This window comes from Plectropomus leopardus, chromosome 9 (assembly GCF_026936395.1).
Source record: "Plectropomus leopardus strain MGB_pleo_1.0 chromosome 9, ASM2693639v1, whole genome shotgun sequence".
NCBI lineage: Eukaryota > Metazoa > Chordata > Actinopteri > Perciformes > Serranidae > Plectropomus > Plectropomus leopardus.
The window spans coordinates 19,396,867-19,420,375 of NC_142184.1; the positions used below are offsets into that span (position 1 = coordinate 19,396,867).

Below are 23,509 nucleotides of genomic sequence, written 5' to 3' on the forward strand. Positions count from 1 at the left end.
TAGTGAAAGTGAAATGCAAGTATGACCATACCCAGCAAAATCGTAACTTATATCTCAATATATGTTGTGTAAATTAAATAGCCTTAATTCTGCAGTGTGCCTTGTCTAACTTCCAGCTGTATGAAAAATAACGCCCAATAATGACACTGACAGCCACACACGCAAGATTTTCTTTGTAGCCTATGAGATGAACAGTTGCAAAGGAAAAAAGAAAAACAAAAATTAAACAACTTGCTCTCTCCCACTCTGCATACATCCGTTTCGCTGTATCACCCGCCCCTTGTTGTTTTCCTCATCGCACTCAGGAGATTCTCATTCCCATTGGTCAGTGTGCACACTTCTGTCATACAACCAGTAGCTCTCTGTGCTTTGGCATCCGATGAGAAAAACAACGGCAGCCATTGAGAAGCATCATATTACGTACAGTGCGACCTTTTTAGTCTGCTTTGAGCCTGGGGATTGTAGTTTAAAGCGCAGCGTTTCAGCGAGATATTATCGACGTGGCGAACGACAGCTCCCATAATGCCGCGGTGGAAGTGAGGCTGTCATGCTTGTGTTTTGCTTTGTTTTTTTTTTTTTTTTGTTATTGTTTCGGGTTAGTGGAGCAACTGAGCCAGAAGAGGAAAAGACACGTCTGTATCTCTCGTGTTTTTGTTGTTTTCTCGCGCACTGGGACTCCTGTATCTAATATAGAGGCGGCTCGTTTAGAGCGTTTACAGAGAAGTGAGGGCGATAAAGGTAAGCGAGATACCCGAGACGGCCGAGAGATAATGTGCGCAGATGTCTTTTGTAGTTAACAAAGCCTGTTATTGTCGCGGCTGACGTGCACGCGCAGCACTTTAACTAATTGGACAGTGCTAATAAACGTGTACATGTTCAGATCTAACTCCAGTGTCTTTGTTTTGACGTTTGTCTTCCTCGGCTTGCATCGACGTGCATGTCAGACTGTTTTCTCGACATGTGCTACTGTTGGGCCTCAAGCCTCGTGCTGTGTAATGTGAAGCCTCCTAAAGCTACTGTTATATTTTAGTCTTTAGTCTATGGTTTTTGACATCTGCAAAATGTTCTGCAGTATTTACACAAGTTTCTTACCTTATTCCTACATTCAGAAAGGCGCTTTACTAAAATAGAAAACTCTACACCATTATAATTATTTATTATTATGACTCCACCAGAGGAGATCACAATAAAGTATGAGGAAGTCACAGTTTATCCACAATTGCAGTTTGCATTGCAAGCCCAAATATGAATTCCCTCTATGCATGTTTGCAATGTTTTTCCTTGCACATGTTGTCACATTAGTAGGGTTCCAGCAATATATTCTGGCTTTAAGGTATACCCTGATATGAAGGTTGACAATTATCATACCATGTAAATTTGCTTATCTACAATATTGGGGGGAAAAATGCAACTGGGTGGAGAAACTCACCTTTCATTTATTATTATTTTCGAAAGGGAGACATTTTACACATGCTTTTATTAAAAAACATAACTTCAAGTCTTAATAATAGTGATAAAATATTTATTCATCTAAAATGAACCCTTCTGTTTTCATTTCTTTAAGTGTCATTCTGACTGATAATAACAACTCTGTGAAATTGTGAAACCAGGATACTGTACAGTAAAAATATCAGGATGCATACAGGATGCATCATTAAGCTCATATGACTTATGTTGGACTCAATAGCCCACACAATGCTAATTAAATAAATAAAGTGACACGTGTCTCCATGTGGTTAACAGCAGGCAAGAATTCCTCAAAATTGTGTATTTGCTGGTGTAATCTGAGTCCTATACATGCTGGAGGCCCCACACACCTTGTACTCAATGCTCACATGTGACAGAGTACAATAGCAAATGACTGAAATAGCCTCAGTGACAAACATGCAATATGTCATGTTGCTCAAGGGCCATGCTGTCACCGAGGTTTAGTTCTGGTGGCCTCTCCGGAAGTGTGTGCTAAGTCAGGATATCTTCTTACACTGAATAAATATTCACAGCATGCTAGCTCTGTCTTGTTTGTTCTCCAGCAGTCACCTCTTACCCATTTCACTATTGGCTCATCTACCCATGCATGTCAGTTTCTACCCTAAAATTGGACTGAATAACCTTAAGAAATAAAAATCAACTCAAGTTTCAAGGTTGTGTTTTTTCTCATAGGTGCAAAATAGCCTGCCTTTTTTGTGTGTTGCCATGGAAAAGGCTTGGCAGGTGGAGTTCAGAAACGTGGGCTGCAGTTACTTCCCTCAGAGCAGAGTCGACTGCCACTACACACTGAGCTCACAGCACAACTGGGCCAGCAATGACTGGATAGGGCTTTTCAAGGTATTGTGAACATGATAACTTTCACAAAAATCAAGTGAATAATGAATATTCAACTGTAAATTAACAGCATGTTTTCTTCTTCAGGCGGGATGGTCATCAGTGAAGGACTACCACACATTTGTTTGGGCACTGGCCCCTGCCGACTATCAAGAGGGCACAGATGTCAACTGCTGTGTGCACTTCCAGGGTACTCATGCCCTTGTTTTCTAATTGTATTTTATTTCCCATAGTTAGCCAGAATCTATACTGGTACGGTGCTTAGATCCACACATAAAACCTTCAGGAGGAGATTGATGTTTCTGCAGATTTAATTGCTCTCTTGTACACAAAAGGCTGGCAACTGGTATATTTAGTGGAGGAAAATGTTAGTTATTTCTACCTTAAAAGTGGAAATAACTGATGTAAAAGGGAAAATATCCTGTACAGAAGAGAAATAGCCCTCACAGCTTTGTCTCCAACACAGACACAGTCTCTGTCATGGTTTGAATGAGTTTCTTTAGGATGCAGGAGGTTGAGTAATGAGGATGTCAAAGACAATGCCTTTGTCAAAGCCTGCTCTGACTACCACCACTCATGGGAGAATACAGTGTGCTCTCTGTCCTGTCTATCAGTGGCAACTGATAAGCCTGATTCAGTGTCGGGGGCACGTGAGCAGCAGGTGTGGCATTGACCTCTGGTAGAGTAATTTATCACTAACTTAAGCATACTGTCAATGTCATTCTGCATTGGAAGAGGAGCAGAGGGAGTAAAGTCTAAAGAAACCACTGATGGTTCCTTATCATCATCAGCGATGCAGTGATTTAAAAAGAAAGGTCTCCTGCACTGTGACCTAAGCCGCTGCTGTAAGTTACAATACAGCTCATAAACTTTGCTGTATGTCATTCTCCCTGTCTGTTTTCCATCTGGTCCCCTTGACTGTACACGTGTTGTGGAAGAGAAAAGAGTAAATCATTCTAAAGCTGTAGCCTGTGTGAGATAAGGATAATATTAGGTTAGCTTACTTTATGGGCTGGATGAAGTCACTGGTTGTGGCTGGCTGCTCTCCGGTCAGAGTGGGAAGCAGGAGGTATATCATCCTCTGTTCCTTACTCTTTTGTTAAGAGTGGGAAAAAATGAAAGAGAATTAGGAATGTACAAATATGGTTAAACTACGAAATAAACAAAGTCAGTTGCAAGTTAATACACAAGAATCCAGTTATTTAGTAGTATTATCAATACTGATAGACTTATTCTTGTCTGTTGGACACAGAATTGATTTGATACATTTTTTATTAGGAATTTAAAATCACAACAACTAAAAAAGAATATTATGACAAAAAAATCCTAGAAGAAAGCACTTAATAGCATCACTAAAAACACCTGTTTCCATAGTTGTCCTTGGTGGAAATAACAAGCAAGATGTAAAGAAACATACACATCATTGCAAATATACAAATTACATTACAAACCGTTTCCCCTTTGCAACTCCATGGCCATGGTTCAAATCACCTCCCTCGCATTGTCTTTTAAGCTTGTAGGAAAGTACACTATGTCTAGCAGCGCAAGCAAAGTCCAACTAGCATTGAATTAACATGCAACTCAAAGTTTTTTCATGTTTAAAAAATAGGGTGCAAAAATATAAAAACATTAGCTTTTGTAGAAAGTATGGATAGCATCATTAACAGAACATTGATGTTTGCTTTCTAACTGAATGGGTATCTTATACATTTAACGTGTGAAAAAAAAATACAGCAGGATGTGAATACGTTATTTAATGCGCAGTTAGCTTGTTGTAGCATACTGGAGCAAGATCAATATTAGGGCCTGTAAATGCAGGCTGCTCCTCAGAGCACAAAATACAGTTTCTTCTCGGATGTATTGGTGTCTGCTATCTAACAAAGTTACGTTACACCATACAATCAAGAAAAAGTTTAGTATGAGCCAATACAAGGTGTATTTTTACCTCTTGAGGCGGAGGTTAACAGTGACCGTTTTCACCAGGGAAACAGCGGCGTTAACGTTATTCGACCAGGTAACGAACTTCAACGCAACACCGGGACAAACTCTGAACAGGTCGATGGAAACAGTTGTTCTCATCTAAACTAACACGCGTATGACAGAAAACAAGCGTATATCGCTAAATAGCCAGTATTTCTTAAGCGACACATGTCGACATAAAGCAGCTACTTTGCTCTACTTTAAAACGCATTTCCGAAGTGAATAAACACCTGTCGAAGTTTAGCTAGCAAGCTAGCTAACAAGCTAGCTAGCTAAACAGGACCGTTGCAGTCACCAACCGGTTTCAGGCGTCCCGTGCTCGTAAAATAACGTTACTTCAGCGGAGGAATGACAAAAACGGGAACTCACCGAGGTATGCTGCAGTTTTCGATGAAATATCAGGATGTATAGGTATAGTCCAGCTCGGTGTTATGGCCAGAGTCCCTGCTAACTCACGCTGCGGCTGAAATGTTTGCGACCACTGAAAATTGAAAGTTGGCGCGCAACGTCATTTTCTACGCTCACCTGGCGCCACACCCATCTGAGTGCTGCCGGTGCTGGTCGGAGGGTGTATTACAGCTCTCTGCTCATAAATCAAAGTATCTGAAATGGCTATTGACCTTTTTTCTTTACAGCAGACGGTTTGACGCGTCTTGGTAAAAGCACGGGCATACTTATTAACATTAATGAAGGCTGTATTCCATTTAGCAGAGGTCCTGGCGTTGTGCACGATGGCTCATGGGAATAGCTTACTGGGACACTTAATAGAACTGAGCCATCATCAATGTAATCAATTTCACCTGTATTTTTTTTACTTTTTACAATATAATTTCAGTATTCAGTTAATAAATGTAATATTTTATTGATGAGAATAATGAAGTCATATAAATGTAAAATAGATGCATAAACTCTCTAAAGGCTTGTATTGTAAGAATACCAAATAGTGTCAGGGTATGTCATAGAGAGTTAAATGTATCTTAAAAAATGATTGGCTTTTTCAAAAAATAGAGAAGATTATGTTTATCTAATGTGCACTTAGTTTCACCTTGTTCTCGTTCAAAACTATATACAGAAGGGCTGGTAATCACTGCAGGCCCCACAATACAAAATTATCATGATACCTTAGTCATTTTACATTATTATTGTGATTTTAACGGTTTGCAGTATATTGATTACTGCAATAACATATATTGTGATAACATATATTGTCATGCTCTGTGATTTATTACCATTTTTTGCAGCAAAAGTATCTTTAAAAGTAGTTGATTTTATTTTTCTAGTAAGTTTAATTTGTATTTGCGGAATTAATATTTTATGTGATAAAAAATCAATACTTGCCATTCGTGTATCAATACAGTGTTGCCACACAAAATATTGTGATACTGTGTTGTATTAATTTTTACCCCAAACCTAATATATAGTATAAGGAGAAGACATCTCAAAAACCACAAGGGGCTAGTTTGAAACGCAATTATTCTTAACATGTATCATCTTTTTTCCCCACTTTCTTTTTAGCCTCCTACCTTCCCAAGCCCAGCTCCCAAGAGTATGAGTTTGCATATATCGATGCAAAGGGAGAAGTGTGCTCCCGCAGCTCCAAATTCATTTTCTGCGCTCCGAAGCCACTTGAGGATCTGGTGACCCTTGAGGAGGAGCCCCATGGAGAGGAGGAAGGTACAGACATGTTGCTGGTTGTGCCCAGGGCTGAGCTGCTGCAGGTGAGCATAAGAAATACAGAATAGATTTATAAGGTAGTGAAGGGGAGTATGTTTTCAGTTTTGCAAAATTAATGAGTGCTGATAAAACACATATGCTGGGAAATCAATACTGTTGTTTACTGCTGGTACACACAGAGACTAGAGAACAATTATGATTCCCCATCCGCTGCCTGCCTCTTCCTGTCTTTTGTCAGAGTCGACTGCAGGAATGTCTGCGAGAGCGTGCCGAGCTGCTGCAGGCGCAGGAGGTGGCAAACAGGCAGAGGGAGAAAGAGAAGGAGGAGTACAAGCGGGCGAGGGAGGCCTGGGACAGAAGACGCAAAGGAATAGAAAGTGATTTGGCCAGGCTGCAGGAAGAGCTGAAGCAGAGCCAAGAGAAGATTGAGGAGATGGGGATGAAGCAGAAGGTGGTGTATAGAGTCATGCAAATGACAGGGTGCAAGATCATTTGATTAGGACCAATTTGCCTGTTACCATTTCCATACTTTTCTCTTTGTCTGTGCCCTTATTCTCAGATGACAATCACGTCTCTGCTCAAACAATATCATGTCTTTTTTAATATAAAATTCTACAGTAATTCAATAAAATGTCTTGGTTGTAATCCTAAAATGTTAAATTTAAAACATTTTTTATTAGGGTAGCCGCGTGTATGTCATGATAAATTTAAATTCCTCATAAAAATTAAAAATGCCTCTGGTCTGTTAGGAGCAGCAGGCTTTTGGAGAATCACTAGCCCAGGAGAAAAGTGCTTTATTGGATGCGAGGGAGGCGAGCGAAGTGCGAATCAAAGAGCTGGAGGAGGATATGAAAATCCTGACTCAGAGAGCCGTGGAAAGAGAAACGGAGCTGGAGAGGTATGACATTGTCTTTGTTGCCTTGTCTCTTCCTTCTTTTAGTTTTATGTGAGTGTCATGAATACTTTTGATTATCAGTAACCCAAATCTGTGTGTGCAGGATGAAGGAGAGAGCAAAGAGGGCAGGAGCTCAAAGAAAAGAAGAGGAGAGTGAGAGAAAGAGCCTGCAGGTTATTATATTTGAAAACATGCTGTATATCATGATAAAACCTGTGTCTCTGTTGTTCTTTTCTTCCATGTCTCACTGTCATCTGTGTAATTTCTTTGTTTCAGACCAAGCTGGAACAGACAGAGGGCGAACTTAGAAGTCTGTCTAAGGAGTTCCAGGGCCTGAGGAATTCACTGGCCCAGAGAGACACAAGTGTCCTGCAGCTTCAAAACAGCATCACCACCCTCACCCAGAAACTCACCGCTGCCCACAGGAAAGAGGTCATACATTTCTTTGGAAACCAGAGGGGATGGGATGTAAAGGAGAGTTGATATAAATGCATGTACTCATAGATAATGCTGGACTCTGCAAATTTGCATGCTAGAGAAATCAAATGTGCGATGCGTTATGACCACCAGCACACTCTTGTTTACCATAGAATACTTCACTGATCTTCAGGAGACTTTTTGCATTTTTGAATCCTGCACCTCTAAGAAGTGGAGAAGTATTTGCACCTGAATTTATTTGTAACACACAGTCTCAATTATTGATGTCATTTTCTATTATACACACATATGTTTAGCATTAAATAAGTGTCATATGTCAGATCCTAAAACTTTGCTAGAATTACACCAGTAAACTCAAAGGTCAAGTGTGTGTAGGTTTAAGGCAACATTGGAATCTATGAGGCACCCGGTAGCTTAGTTGGTGGAGTGGGTGCCCCGTGTACACAGGCTACATCCTCGTTGCAGTGGCCAAAAAAAAATCTATATATTGCAACCTATGAAATTTCTTCCAAGTGTCAAGCATGCAGGAGAGCCACAGTGGCTGACGCAAAAACATGAAAATGCAAATGAATGGCCTTATCTAGAGACAGTGTTTGGTTTGTCCATTCTGGGCTACTGTGGAAACATGGTGGTGCGAAATGAGTAACTCATGGAAGAGGACCCGCTCCATGTAGACAAAAACAGCTCATTCTAAAGTATCTAAAACACAAAGATTATTTAAGACAGTTATACACTAACAAAAACATAGTTACGAATATTAGATTCCATTTCTGCCAATATATCTCCCTAAATCCTAAACACTGAACTAAACCTTTTTTCTATGTTATTCAATACCCATCATGTTAATGAAAGTGTTTAGTTGCTTAAAATGCCACCAGATACCACAGGGGTGTAGTATAACCATACCTTTGAATGTTTTGGTGGCATCTCAGCATGCTGAACTGCCAACTCTATCAAATTCAGTATTTATTATTTTCTGGTCTGGCATTACGTAACAAATCACCTAACAGTTATAAATATGTAGCCAACACATGCTTTCTCATCCCTTCATGTCCAGGCAGAGAATGAGGCCACAATGAAGGAGATGCGGAGTCTGCGGGAGCGTCTGAACACGGCTGAACGTGCTGCAGAGGGCTTAAAGAGTGATCTAAGTGCCATGGTGGCCCAGAGGGATCAAGGACAGGCCGAACTTCATCAGGCTCGTCTTCAGGCTGCCCAACTCACCCTTCAGCTTGCAGATTCCAGTCTGTCCCTGAGAGAGGGGAGAGCCCGCTGGGCCCAGGAGAGGCAGAATATGCAGCGTGCAGCTGAGGTACTGCAGAACATCAAATCCAAAGTGTACTGTTTTTATTGTGGTAGAATTTTTAATATATTTTGCTTTTTCTGTCGAAATATCTCAGTTATGTTGATAGATGTTGTGATTTTTCAAATTAGCACTTGATGGCTTCAAGATTAAATGTTCTCATAGCTCTCCTAAGTGGATTACACTGTTTATGTTATTGTGCACCGCAGCTGTGAAGTTGAGTGAAGTTTTTACACATGGTCCTGTGGCTTCACTCTTTTAAGTGAAGACATTATAGACTGAGTAGGATTCAAGATTCAAGAACCTTATTGTCATCATGCAAGCATAATGAAATTTCTTATGTGTCATCCTTAAATGTTTAAACTTCATATATGTATATTTACAAATACAATAAGGCACAAACTTGAGAGTAATATTCAAATCTATTATCTATATTCAAATATACATAAGCCCTATTATGCATGAAAAAAATATACAAAAAAGTACAGCCAACAAGTGTGCAAACATTAGCAGCAGCAGCAAGAGTCCAGTAAAGGTGCAATGTAACAGATATGGAGTGATGTCAGTGGACTGACATGAAGTAAATAAACCAGTAATGAGTCAGTGTCTGTGTGTGTGTGTGTGTGTGTGTGTGTGTGTGTGTGTGTGTGTGTGTGTGTGTGTGTGTGTGTGTGTGTGTGTGTGTGTGTGTGTTACCCTTACAGAAGGACCACGAGCGCCTGGAGAAACTCAACGCAGAGATGCAAAGGATGGAGGAGAGGCTGCAGGAGGAGACGATGGAGCGGGTGAAGCTGGATGTTGAGCTAGGAAGAGAAAAGGATTGTAACCGGGTGAGAAAGACAACTAAGGATTTGCTTGTTTGTTGGTAAAAGGTCATTTTGTGAGTTGACTTCAGTGTTTTTGCAATAAATAGAATTTCAATTACCATACTGAAATGAGAGTAGAAAGGATTTTCTCATCTAATGTCTTTAAAAATAATTTCCCAAAATCTTGCGCTATCACTAGAACTTTTCTCTGTATTTATCACAGTTGCCATTCTGAAATCACAATATCTGTAAGATGCTTCTGACCAAGGGCATAGATTTTATTATAACACTGGGGGACACATATGAAACTGGGGTTTGAGGGTCACAACATTAATATGCACCAATTTTTGTCTTTTCTGCGTCAGTTAATGATGTAAATGTCTTTTGTTTTGTCAAAATAAAAATCCTGTGCTACTTTCATGTTTTTATTGGGGAGGACAAATGCACAGGTGCTGAATGTTGAAGGGGAAATGTCTCCTGCACCCCCCCAGAGATCTACATCTGTGGTTCTGACGTGTCCTGTCGTCCTCTGATATCTTGCCTGCAGGTTCAGCTCAGTGAAACCCGCAGGGAGCTCCAGGAGCTGAAGGCCAGTCTGAGGGTTGCCCAGAAAGAGAAGGAGCAGCTAGTTGCAGAGAAACAGGTCAGAAACACAGTTTGGTTAGGGGACGACTTGAATCTATGCTGACAGAAAAATATGGAAACCATCCTGTTTTCAGATAGTATTCATGTGTTAACATTGCATGTATTGTATTACAGATACTGGCTTTTTGCCCCTGTTTATTATCAGCTGTTAAGGTCTTGAGGCTAATAAATGGCTTATATGGATTATAAAGTAAACTGTAACTGTTTTATTCTAATCAGGTCATTATTATCTTTAAATTAAGAACAAGTTCAGTTACAATTTCTTCCACTCTAAAGCTCGAGTGCATCTTTGAATAATATTTGTTTTTCTAAAACCTCTTAATCAATAATGTATTCATATCCTAAAACTTACTGGTGTAACATATACACAAGTATACAGGGACTGTGAATGTCCCAGGTGTTGGGAATCTTCTGTCTCTTGTTGTCTTCTTAGTTGTTATTGTGCAATATAAATTGTTTATAGTGCAATATAAATCAGTGGATTTCAGGGCAGTCAGTGCTGCCGCTGTTAAAGTGCCTGCAGAGTTTTTGTTGGCCACCATCACATTCGTCCGCTACTGGCAGAATAGATGGTCAGTGTTTTTAAAATCAGTGTCCACCTTAATTTTAACATCTGCCATATGGGAGCATAGCAGCCAATCTGTGGCACATCGTAAATCAAATGTTTAAATGTTTATTGAAGAGTGATAATGATATTTATATAATAGCAAATGTTGTGTTTGTGTATTTACTGTATTACCATTTTATGTGGCTTTGGCTTGAAGAAGTCTGACATCATGAGGGTTATGAGGGTGATGGCTGCGGATGCCATGATGAAAGTGCTGCCCTGGTGTGTGATATGATGGCTGTATTTTCCACTACAGGAGTTGATGGAGTACATCTGTCAGCTGGAGCAGAAGATGGGAACAGTGGCCAGTGCCAAGTGGAGCGCTGCCCCGATTGCCTCTACAGGTGAATGGAGCCACACATTAATCTACTGTATGCCCTGCAGATGTGAACAATAAAAGTGTTAACTATCATTCAGCAGCAACACTAAATATTGCTCAGAATGGCCTGTGTCGCTGGGATGACGGGAGCAGTGCTCTGAGAAGAGGGGCCCATTTTTTTGTCTGATTATGTTCTATCTGGCAGGGCGGCCTGGCAGTGCGTTATCTGACTCTGAGGATGAGAACCCAGAGGCTTTGCAGCCCCTCCGTCCACCAAGACCTCTGGGGCACTACAGCCTGTGTGAGCAGGGCCAGCCGGACTCCCTGCTCCTTGCCACCCCTCCTCCCTCCCCAAGGGAGGTGGAGAGGAGCGCAGTGGTCATCAACCAGCCAGCGCCGCTGTCCTCGCCACACCAGGCTGACGCTGACACTCTGGTGCACAGCTCTGATTCGGTGAGACACGCTATCTGAGCCGTTTAGCGTCACTGTAGGCTAATTGCATGTGATACTGAAAATGAGCTATGTGTTCATGCTGATAGCAGCGCACACCAGTTAAACACAGGCAGTGGGTCATTTGATACAGACATTATCTCCTAGAAGCAATTAGACGGCTATTCTGCAAGTTATTAGACTGTAATAGCTGCTAGTCAGACATGTGTTAACTGTGTACGTGTGTGTGTGTGTGTGTGTGTGTGTGTGTGTGTGTGTGTGTGTGTGTGTGTGTGTGTGTGTGTGTGTGTGTGTGTTGCTCTTTGGTGTTAAGGAGGAGGAATCTGATACACTTCAGTGTGGAAGGCACAGCTCTGGAGAGGAAACAGCACTTTTGCTGCCTGAACACACAGACCCTGTTCTCAGGTAGAACCTCCCACTCAGACACACACGATCACACACTGAAATTGACTATATACACACACAGGAGGAGGAAAAAGTCCTTAAGTGTCAAAGAAGTAATACTCCATAAAATTTCCAGCATTCAAAACTTTGTCAGTGTTTAAGTTTATACTGTTTTTATTTGCTATAAAATGTTTGTCACTTTGAGGAGAGGTTCCAGTGAAAATGATTTAATGATTTAGTTATTGTTTGTAAAAATGTTCGCCAGCAAAAGTAAAAGTTAAAGCCAACCCCAGATTCACTCTCGTTTGGCATTTTGCCTCACTATATTTGCATTTTTCTGTGCTATGTCTCTTTGATGCCTGCTGCTTCCAGTCTGTCACCTGTTCACTACCTTTTTATAAAGCCCTGACCTCACCTGAGTGCTGTGGGGGTACACACCCGTAAACATCCTACAGACTATAAGAAGGGAAATGGCAAATACAGGCAGAGAGCAGAATCTCAGCAGATAAATTACTTTATAGAAAAACCCTGCCTAGTATACCTGTAAGTAACTAATTTACTGAAGCACAGTTTTTCAGGTAATACTTGTACTTGAGCATTTGCATTTTACACTACTTTAGAGCCTTACTCTGTTCCGCATTTCAGGCGGAAATGTTGGAATTTTACTTCTTATAAAAAAAGAAAGTTAAAGATTCATTCATTCATTCATTCATTCGTGGTGTCTTACAAACAAGCAGTGTATACATCTGCCAAGTATCATATTCTAGATGTCTGTAGTTGTCTATGAGCTGTTACTTGTGATGGAATATTTTTATACTGTTGAAATGGTATTTTTAGTGGGACAGTTCACACTCAAATTAAAACATGCATATTCTCCTCTTACCCATTGTGCTACTTATCAGTCTATTGATTGTTTTGGTGTGAGTTGCTGACTGTTACAACTTGTGCTGTCATGAGCACAAGAAAATATAGTTCCTGCATGAAAACTTCTCACAACAAGGCTTTAGCATTATCTAGAGTAATCAGGTCATGATGGATTTTTTTTTCTTGTTTTGTTTTTTGGTGCTTTGAGCACCACAAGCTGAGTGCCAACTACTTACATTGTATTTTAAAGAAGGCAGACATGTCTAGCCAACATCTCCAACACTTGGCAACTCACACCAGAACAAACTAATTTGACTGATAGCACCACAGGTAAGATGAAAAATATTTGTTTTTTATTTTAGAGTGAACTGTGTCTTTAAGTAAAAAATCTGATTACTTCATCACTGCCTATCACAATATTACACATGAAAGAATTCATGGTTGCTACTAATTTAACAGTTATATAGTGATGCTGTTATAGCCTCTAAAAGGTGAAAATAATGCAAATGGACACATACTACTTCTCAATATATAAAGCAGGACTTATTTTAGATTAACGAAGGCCAAGTGAGGATTAGACAATCACAACAAATGGTGCACAGTTGAAGATTTACTGTTAAAAAATTGAGCTCTGCATTACAGGCTGCATATTAAAATGAAAATTTCTTTGAGGCCAAACAAGCCAACAAATTTCTTCCTGTCATGCCGTCTGGTTTTAAACTCCGGCAATGCGTCATATTTTATGAGCTCATGACTTGATTTGTGTGTACAACCTTACTCTGCAAAGTAATTAGTGAATACAGCAGCCAGATAAATGCCGTTGAGTAAAAAGTGTCATATTTATTTCTTAAATGTAAAGAAGTAACATTATTTCAAAGAGGAAAAAATTAAGTACTTGTAATTTAAAATTGTACTTAGTACCTGAGTACTGAGTTGTTTTCTACCACTGGTCTCAGACAGAAATAGTTTCAGGCGTACACAATGAATTCAAAGCTTGCTAATGCACACAGACACATGCGACCAATTATTTATGGTGACAGGGCGAGTATGGCTGGAAGATGGAAGTTTTGAATATGTGGTCGTAAAAGAAGTTGAGTCAGGGTGAGGCGGGGGAGACTGTGCGAGACAGAGCCGGGGCGTGGGAGGGGCAGGATGGGAGGACAAGGGGACAGATAAGTTGACAGCAAGCTGTAGCAATGATTTACCTGAGGGGTGTACCGCAGTCACGGGCCAATTTTCAGCATCATTAAAGCCCTCTCTCTCCCACTCAGCCGCTCCTTCAGTCTAACCTCCTCTTTCAACCAGAATGTGTTTCTTTCAGTTTTTTTCACACACACGCACACTCTGCTTTGTGTCCTCCTCCAGTGATCTGGCCGACACCTCGCTATGGTAACCAGTGGACATCCAGCTGCATCAAGCGATCAAAAAGAGGAGACTTTCTTGGAGTTAATGTGGCTCCACATTACTTCCACTAACAAGCACATACACAGCTCACTCACTACACAAACAAAATGTTAATATGCAATTTACATCGTATCTGCCGTGAACCTTGGTTTCCCCTTTTAGACTGTTGTGTTTTTTTAGCTGTTTTGTTGTTAGGGATGACATAATGCCTGTGGTGGCAGGTCAACACCGTGTTTATGGCTGACATAAGACTGTTGCACAGTTTGAAACGGCGTGCTTTTGGGCATGGGGCTGTGGCGTTTGAGAGTTTGCAGGCTGTAGCAGAATGATTTCTGTTGAATCATTGCTATGTCAAGAGCTTTACGATGGATGTTATGTCGTTTTTATGACATTTGTGATTAGGAGTCATGACAGGCACTGTAATTATGATGTTTTGTGCAGGCCCGGCTCCACTGGAAATCATGGCAAAACTCTCTTCCAGCATTAAATTCTCCACAGCAGCTTTGAGCGCTATTCAACAGCAGCATAAAGTAATGATACAGCATCATGCTAGAATTATATCGCAGTAATGTAGGTCTATGACATCATATTTCTCCTCCATTTACTCAGAAGTAAGATTTGATATGCACTTTCTTGCACGCGTTAGCAGTTGATTGTTGTCATGCAGATGCAGTTAAGGAGATTTAGTGACGCTGAGAGCTCTGTAAGACGGACAAGCATTTGAAATAGAAAGCTTATTGAACAGATTGTGTTTAAAGTCTATTTAATAGATGCCAGATGCAACTTTCTACTTCAGTAACGTCATATCATCATTATATAAAATTAATGCTCATAAGCTTTTGGATCAGCTGCAGTTTTTACTTGTTAACGATCCTGGATTTTACATTTCATAATTATTGAAATTTACGAGCTGGCCATTTGGATATTTAGCGTTTGTTACACTTTGTATTTTACAGAAATCGTGCAGTTCTAAATTTGTGCCTAGAATTAAAAATAAAAAAAAAGTCAAAGAAAATCATCTTTATAGATCCTGACATCATAACATGGTGTTGGTATTTCCCCCCCAGCCGTACGGCAATATACTGCCTAATAAAAATTGCTGCCTATCTTTTAATCAATACTGTATGCATTTTTCATGATTTTCTATTTATAATTAACTTGAGTTATGCTGCAATGAAACTACATTCAGGTTTAGTTTGAAATAGGTGTTTTTTCCACACAACTGCCTGTGCAATGTGTGATAAAAGTTTCCATGCTTGGCTAATGAGGATTTGCTATAGACACTTTGACGCTTGATTTTATCTGCTGTATTTGCACCCTATTTTTACTATAGAAGAGTTTTTAGATGAAAAGTTGATATATGGATACTTAACATTATGTCCTCTCATCTTAATCATTACCATTGTGTGTTGTGTTTACGTATATTTTATCTTTTTTTTTTGTTTTTACCTTCTGCTTTAAAATAATCACTCTATTAAGATTTATATATGAGTTTTATTGTTGCAAGATATTGGTGCTAATGAAAGGGAATGATGCCGGCATGTTGAAGGTGAAAGAAAGTGATTTTAATGTCATGGAAGGAGTACAACCTCTTGTTTACCTTGTGTCACTTGGTTTTCAGTACATGTTGATTCTCCTTATATAAAAGTGGGAATGTTTTGAGGAGCCTGGTATTCCTTTCCCAGAAGATAGCACGCTACACTACATGTATTCTCCATAGTCCCTGTTTGTGGTTGTAATCTGACTTTATGTCTTATAGGGAAGTTATTTTTTTTTTGCTGTTCTACTGAGAGCTCCAGTACGAGTGCTGCTCGTCGGGACACCGTCTCCTGTTGCAATAAAGCTCCAGTGGTTATGGTTTGTTTTGAAGTTTTGTGTGCGATGGTTATCCCTCATGTACGCCGACGTGTGTTTTCTTATCAGTCATGTAACAGGGATTTGGGCGGGGTTCTGTATAATAAAATGGTTTATGTATCCATTATTGGGTGTAATGTGTCTTTTTCTGGCCAAAGATCATAGCAATATTTTGATCCTCACATGACATTTCACTGGTAATTAACTATGCCATTTCTTTTCACACAGCTATATAACCTGTATTCCCTATTGGCTCATTGCCTTGTTTCAGATTTCTCTCATTCTGGATTCTCTCTTCACTAACCTTTGGCTCTTCCACTCTCTCCCCTCAGGCCTCACCTCCTCATCATCTTCATCCTTGCGCCTCCCTGCTCCTCCGCCAGTCTCCCTCTTTTAAGCTCCCCTCTACCACACTCCCTCCATCTTAAGTCTGGGGTGACGATAGCTAATTATAAAATCAATGATGCTGGGCTGCCTAGTTTACAGCCCCCTCTAAAACCTTAACTGGGAAATCACTGTGGGATTGATGACTCCCTCACTCTTTATCTCTTTTAATTAGAAATGTAAAAGATATGAAGACCCAGAGGCCAGAACACATCTCCTAGTTTTTATGACCCCGACGCCTGCCTTTCCCCAGCTCTCGCTCCCCCTTCCCCAAATCACCCCTTCCTCTACCTGGCCTTGTTTATTCCCTCTCCCTCCCAGCTGGCACACCCTCCATTCTCACTCTTGTCACAGATACCTTTACCCGTTTCTTCATCACTTTCTCCATTACCCTTTCTTTAAGATCGCCCGCCTGCCTCTCCGCTCGCACTGTGGAAGGTGTTAAATTTATGGTCTTTGCACTTGAAAACGTTTCTCACCTTCCCCTCACCTCTCCTCTCCTCCCTTGACTGATTCCCCAACCCTCTACGGATTCGCTGCATATGTAACAAATGACGAACATGTCCTTTTTGTCTGTTCTGACCCAAGCGGGAGTGTAAATGAAGTGCTGTTTCACATTGTGACCCATACATCCAGCACATGACATATAAGCCTCTCTGTCTTGTATATAGCTTTAGGTGCACAGTTTTTTTTATCACATCAAACCCAGGTCACATGCACTGCACTCTGTGCCTTTATCACACCTGGAGCCTGGGCCCTTTCCTCCCTAACTGCTGCCAGGAGCACTTGGGTTCAGTGAGCTTTATCCTCCCGATTACTCTCCGAGGAGCCAGCCTCTCCTGCTCCATTATCTCTCCTGTGTGTTGACTGAGGTGCTGCTGCAGTTTGCTCAAACTCAGCGGATGTGCTCTCTCTATCTGTTTAAATATTCAAATTAATTTCTTTGGTATGCTATACTCATGACCTACTTTTATGGATTCTTTACTGTTTTTTATGAATAATTGATGTCCTGAGGCTGCAAGAATATTACAAGGGAGATTTTTACCATTTATTAATTCATTGTACAGTTATGCCTTCTTTTTTTTTTTTCCAACGGGCCTTTCTTTTACACTTTTTTTTTCATTTCCACTGCCTTTATACCTCAAGTCATTAGTTAATCCAGCATCATTGATGTGGAAGGATGAGTATATAGAAATCTAGTCCCGGCTCCTTTAAATTCCCCCAAGCACACCCAAACCCTCCCATGGGTTCCCATGGCAACACCTTCCAGGGGCTCGGTATATGAGGCCATTTGATTGTTCCTTGTAAAATAGTGTATAATGTATGGACCTTATTTTAATTCCAGTCTGGCGTTATTGATCTGTCTTTAATGATAGTTAATTAAAGCAATCATATAATTGATAGAATCTCATCTCTGTTTATCACCCTCCTCTGATTCTCTCTCTCTCTCTCTCTATTAATAAAATCAAGGTGAGGCATTAGTATCCCACACTGAAGAAAGAGAGATGTTTTCTATCAGTAGCCCTTTACGAAGACACTTCCTGTTCTTTATCAGGATGTCAAGACAGCGTGAGCTTATCAGTGACACTGATGTACTCAGTGTAATAAAATTCTGACAAATGTATAACTCTTGATTTTTGGTGACATTCATAATAAACCTGAAAAATGTTTAAAAGGTTTCCTTGTTTTATTCAGATGCTTGTTTCAAAAGTGGCTTGCACGTTAGGGTTTTTAAGATATCCTGACAAATGTGTTGACTTTGAGTTTAAGGCCCTGTGATGTCCTTTCACATTTCACAGGTCATTACCTGACCAGCTTCAGATGATGCTCTCTTCTACAAGATCAAATATCACATGAGTCCAATAAAATCTGACAGCATGTTGGATGCATGTTCTGACTGTTTAGCTGGAAGCATCACTTTCATTTTCCTTGGCAGACCTCCAATATGGACATGACTAATATCTGGGGCTGCAACTGATGATTACTCTCACTATCAATTAATCTGCCAGATATTAGCCTGATGAATGGTTCAGTCCAAGGCCACGGCCATGGAGTCAACACTGTGGGGTTACCAAATCTGTTTAATGCAATTGAAAGTAATGAAATACAGTAGTGTTTGGCATTATACATAACTATATCAGTCGAGCAACAGCTTTTGGTGGGGTACGACAACACCACTTGGACAAACCACAGGCAGAAATGCAGCACACCATAACTATAGAACCAGAAATAGTAGTAATGACAATTTGTTAGGGTTTTATTTATGACTGCATTTACTAATAATTATTTTTGGAAGGTGGTGCCAGTGCATGGATGCCTGTTGTGGCATACTGATGGTTTCTATTTATTTATATGTTTTTATTGATATATTAGGGAGGACATTTTGCACATTTCTGAAAAACTGCCATAATTACTGCCTTAGTTTGGTCTATTTCACATAATATAACCTAATAAACAATGAATAAGGGTAAAAGTGTCTATCACAACTTTCCAGAACAGTGGGTAACGTCCTCAAATGTCTTGTTCTGTTCAGTCAACAGTCCAAAAAATATTCAGTTATCAATGACATGAGAACCAGCACGTGTTATTTGAAAGCTGGAGTCAAAGAATATTTGGCCTCATTTGACCATTTTTGCTTAAAAAACAAAAGAACCCATTAATAGTGTCTGAGGTGTTAGCCCGGAGATATTGGCTATAGGTTAACTAGCCTACGCGTACGCATGACGGCTGCTAGGCGTTCCTTGCGTCGGTTTGGCGCGTCGGCTGTGCGCATCCTCCAAAATTAACGCGACGCGGACGCCAGATGCAGTTAGTAGCTATAAGAACAGCATGAGCAGTGTAGAGGTAGAGCGGATGTGACAGAGTAAAAACAGCGGCACGAGATACACGTGCGCCCCATTGTTCCGACGGGCTAGATATAAAGGCTTTACGTACCACTGACGTTGTCGCCGCTGACGTCTTTTCTGCCTTGAATCTCAGCACTTCTCAGCACTAACATGATAGTTACATCCTCGAGTGTTGCCATGTCTGTAGTTTACATCCCACACATCCGGCCTGAGCTCTCACCTGTGCCCTCTAAAGGTAACCTCCAGTAACACGCGTCGCGTATAGGCAAGTATATGCACACAAACGCTCATGACACAGCCGGACGCGTACCCAAACGCAAGGTTAAACAGCAAGTATAGCAACCTCCAGCATTAGTCACAAATGTCTTATAAATAGCCCTGGATCTATACAGGTGGTCTGTTTGTACTTGTACTGGAATATTTTTTCCACCTCTAGTCAATAAATGTTTAATGAAAAGTGTTTTGTTTCTGTTCAATACTAATTTCTAACAACTACGAACACTTTTAACATCACTATTCACAATTATTCTGGAAAGTTAAAAGAAAAGTTTTTTTAGGTTAAATTAAATTCCAGAGTGTATAAAAATAGCATTAAAATAGAGACTATTGATCAAAATAATGTTTTGGAAAAGGATCCCCTAGACCCACCTCAGAGGCCTGGGCAAGGCCCCCCATGTTCTCAATTCCTAGAAACGCCCCTGGAACCGATTACTTGACTACTAATGTCTTGTATGTTTCATCTAATATATCTAAAATTAAGATACCGTGACTCTATCTGATGTATCTTTTTCCATTTGTTGAGCTGTGGTGTAAGTCTATCTCTGCTGCGCTCTTTCTTCTGCACAAGTTGTCCACCTTTCTAAAATTCAACAAATAAATCATAAAAGACAGGTTTACTTTTTAACTCCTAAACCACTCTGTCTTTGAGACAAAACTATGGGACTTTACGTTGCCTCCAACTGCAGAGTGAACAAATCTTAGGGACAGACCTTTATCTGATGTCCTTGTTCAGCAGGAGACTGTGATTTATTAGCCTCTGCACCCTCAGCTCTCCATGACCTAACAGACCCTGCTCTCATCCTCCTCCATGCAGGGTGAACACTGCTGCATGCAGAGCACCCTGCAGCCACGGTGCAAGAGCTCCCTCTACTGATACATTTACTAATGCATTATGATATCCACAAAGCAACTTCTTTATAGCATTATAAGACGAGAAATTTCTCATCGTAAGACTTTTTGCAGAACATTTTAAATAAAAAAGTCCAGTAATCTCACAAAAGTAGTTTATTGTGCCTCTTACTGTTTATATGGCTTTTCTTTGTATGACAAGAGTTGACATAAACAGACGGTAGACAACACCTTGGCCATGTTGAAAAAACAAAAACATGTAACAACATAATCTCAATGCTCTGCCTGCGTCACCATCATTAACATCATGACAGCCCAGCAGGAAGAGAGAAGGGATGAGGTCATCACACAAGAGTTTGTGTGACAGCACCGTGCTGAGGACATTCACCCAATGACTCAAAACATGTTAAAGCATTCACGCACACATGCCTCCCCTCCCTCACCCCCCTGCCCCCCCCCACACACACACACCCACACACACACTGAGGAGACCTGCCCATACTCAGAAGATGGGACCTCTCGCCGCTACAGAAAGAATGTTCATATTGCTTCGAAGAGAGACAGAAAAAAACCTCAGTACTGTATATCAGCTGTGCTCTCCCAGCTGATCGCCTATACCAAGACATTTTGGCAATAAAGAAATGATACATGAGAACACATAATCCTCCACAGCTCCTTTAAAGAGAAGTGAGGATATACACAAGAAGACAAGATGATATAATGGCTTTTGGGATGAGAAGGCAGTTTGCTGCATGGATGCCAGCGCGAGCACAGGCGAGGGGGGCGGGGGGGGGGGCAGCGATGACGATGATTTGTCCCCCTTCTGGGAGAGTCAGACTGGCATCCACGCCGTTTCTCAACACTTGTCACCTTCTATGTACACGCAGAGGGGTTGAGCTGATCAAAAAACTGAGTCAAGAATACACACATAAATATTGCCTGTTTCTAGCATGCCTGAAAGCAGCTAGGGTTTGGTCCTTACTGAAAAGCCCTGAGTCTGATTCCAAAATGTCTTCCATAAAGATTCCTGCTATCGACTTGCATATGTCTTTGATGCATGATGTTGCTACTGTGTGGATGCTTTTTTTTTTGTAATCCATGCTGAAAGTGTGCATTCGTCTACTGACATCATCTGGGGGAGTTTTTCTAAGGTTGATTGTATTCTGTATGTTAGTATCAGTTTGGACTTGCTAACGGAGATAGAAGCTCACTCTACTCTCAGCTGAGGAGATGTGCCTTACTTGAACAGAGGATCACAAAAGTGCTACATATACGGTCAAGTGTAAATCTGTCTGGGCACTCCATGCCAGGTTGGCACATCTGCAACAGCTGAGGGTAGACCTAACGGTGTCTTTGCATGTGTGTGTGTATGCATTTGAGTGTGTGTGTGTGTGAGATTGAGTGCATGTGTGAGCTGCTGTGAGGATCAATGGAGTCCCTGCCAGTAGTCAAACTCCAAAGATGACTTTTCCTAACTTTGGCACAAAGATACTTACTTTCTGCACTGACAGCATTGGCCAGCTGCAACGAGAGCAAAATAGAATAATGCCAATTCCCTGATAACAGAAACTGATTAAGTCACTGCAACATAACAATAGTCCTCTGGGTTGATTATCATTGACATCCACAGTGAGCCAAAGTGCCCAAAAAAGCCCCAGCTAAGCATATGTAGCTGATAAGGAAGACCCAGCCAGTTCTGATTACCCTTCTTTCCCTCGGAATATCTTCTCAGGAAAGCTCTTCAAAGAAAAAACTCGTCTAACAGGATTCATATATAAAAACCAGAATAACAAATAAAGACAAAAATATAATGGTATATAGATATGTATGGACTTATACATAAATTGAAAAAGTAAAACTGAAAACAATATTCAAAAGCAATAACCACAAAAAAAACAAAAGATTAGCATACTCAATTTGGTTTTGCCCTGTACTCTTGTGTCTTTTGAGAAATGTGCTTGTTGTAATCCGTCGGAATCAACTGCTCAGTTCTGGTGTCTGGTTTGGCCGTTCCCCTATTTTGATATAAACAACAATAGTGGAAAAGAAAAGAGACTGTTCGAGTTCTTTTTGTCACCTTCTCTCTTGGCTACGCAAGGAGTTCATTCTGTCATCTCTCCTTTATTTTTCTGTAGTTCACTTTTCATGGACCATGTGGCCTGAGTTAGAAGTGTCTGTACACATAAGGCTCTGCTGTGCTCTGCTGTGGAGGACACAGTGATGTGCAGTACGGAGAGAGAAAGAGAGGAAGGGAAGGCCAGCATTTTGTTGAGGTGAGAGAGTGAGTGAGGTCTTGTCGTATGTCTCTATGTATGAGTGTGTTTGAACCTGTATGTGCATGTTTGTATGAAATGCTCTGTTCACTGCGCCCTCCCAATGAGGCCTTTCCTCGACCCATCTATGGCGTCCAGGACCCCCCAGGGCTCCCCGTCACTGTCCGAGCCCCTGTCTCGATCTTCATCCCCGACATCGTCGTCATCATCTTCGTCCTCCTCTTCCGGCGATGGCTCGCTGCCGTTCTCTGTGGCCCAGCTGTCGTCCTCGTCCTCGGCCTCCTGCTTGACCTGGGCCGGTGGTGGGGGTGGCGGCGGTGGTGGAGGAGGTGGCGGGCTCTCGTTGCCCTCTGTTTGGTCATCGAAGGCCTCTGGGTTCTCGAGCATCTCCCTGATCAAAGGAGGCATTGGCCCCGGGATCTCCATCTTCAGAGTGATGGCTCGCTCCGCACCTGGAAGCAGAGAACAAGGTGATGGTAGATGATTAATTATCATGTTTTAAAACACAGCTCTCCTGTCACACACTCCCCTTTTCCAACACATTAGCTCTGGTTCTGGTACTTTCAAGACTCTAAGAGCTTTGTAGTTATCTTGTGAACCAGCCCGCCTTTATACCAGTTTTGAGCATAATCAAACTGCAAACCTGCAAACTTTTCTTCTGTGCTTACAAAGACTTGTTTTCCGCCTAAAACAAGCATGGACCAACTATTGACAGGATTCCCACACATTTTCATGGACAAATTTCCAAAGCTTTTCCATGATTTTTCAAGGACCCCGATACGTTTTTTTTTCCTGCCCTATGTTCCCATAACATTTTTAAATTAATTTACTATTAATTCAGCTATACGTGATATTAAACAAAACACCACACATCACCACATATTAGAGCATTGCTACGTCAACAGCTAAAGGAATATAAATTTGCTGTTATGT

At 40.9% G+C, this 23,509-nt stretch overlaps 2 protein-coding genes and 1 long non-coding RNA gene across 7 annotated transcripts in view; 1 reads left to right on the forward strand and 2 right to left on the reverse strand.

The window, feature by feature from the left end:
* LOC148188727 (uncharacterized) overlaps positions 1-5,057 on the reverse strand; it is an 89,046-nt gene extending 83,989 nt beyond the window's left edge. The window contains exons 1-2 of one of the 2 annotated variants that reach the window (XR_015777506.1): positions 4,672-5,057; positions 3,327-3,415 (exon numbers count right to left, since the gene is read on the reverse strand). This is a non-coding gene — a long non-coding RNA (uncharacterized LOC148188727). The remainder of the gene's footprint in view (positions 1-3,326; positions 3,416-4,671) is intronic. The other variant, XR_015777507.1, reaches the window with a different exon arrangement.
* On the forward strand, positions 541-16,072 carry calcoco1a (calcium binding and coiled-coil domain 1a). Its single transcript, XM_042491724.2, has 15 exons — positions 541-738; positions 2,161-2,325; positions 2,410-2,512; positions 5,818-6,020; positions 6,215-6,427; positions 6,726-6,874; positions 6,975-7,044; positions 7,148-7,303; positions 8,367-8,621; positions 9,317-9,442; positions 9,966-10,061; positions 10,927-11,014; positions 11,195-11,442; positions 11,753-11,844; positions 14,053-16,072. The coding sequence occupies exons 2-15, from the start codon at positions 2,194-2,196 to the stop codon at positions 14,078-14,080; spliced, it is 1,959 nt and encodes a 652-aa protein (XP_042347658.1). The 5' UTR covers positions 541-738; positions 2,161-2,193; the 3' UTR covers positions 14,081-16,072.
* Positions 16,073-20,441: 4,369 nt separating this feature from the next.
* rarga (retinoic acid receptor gamma a) overlaps positions 20,442-23,509 on the reverse strand; it is a 65,519-nt gene continuing 62,451 nt past the window's right edge. For all 4 annotated transcript variants that reach the window (XM_042491321.2, XM_042491322.2, XM_042491320.2 and 1 more), the window contains one exon: positions 20,442-23,028. In XM_042491321.2, the coding sequence (XP_042347255.1) occupies positions 22,664-23,028 (365 nt within the window). In that variant the 3' untranslated portion in view covers positions 20,442-22,663. The remainder of the gene's footprint in view (positions 23,029-23,509) is intronic.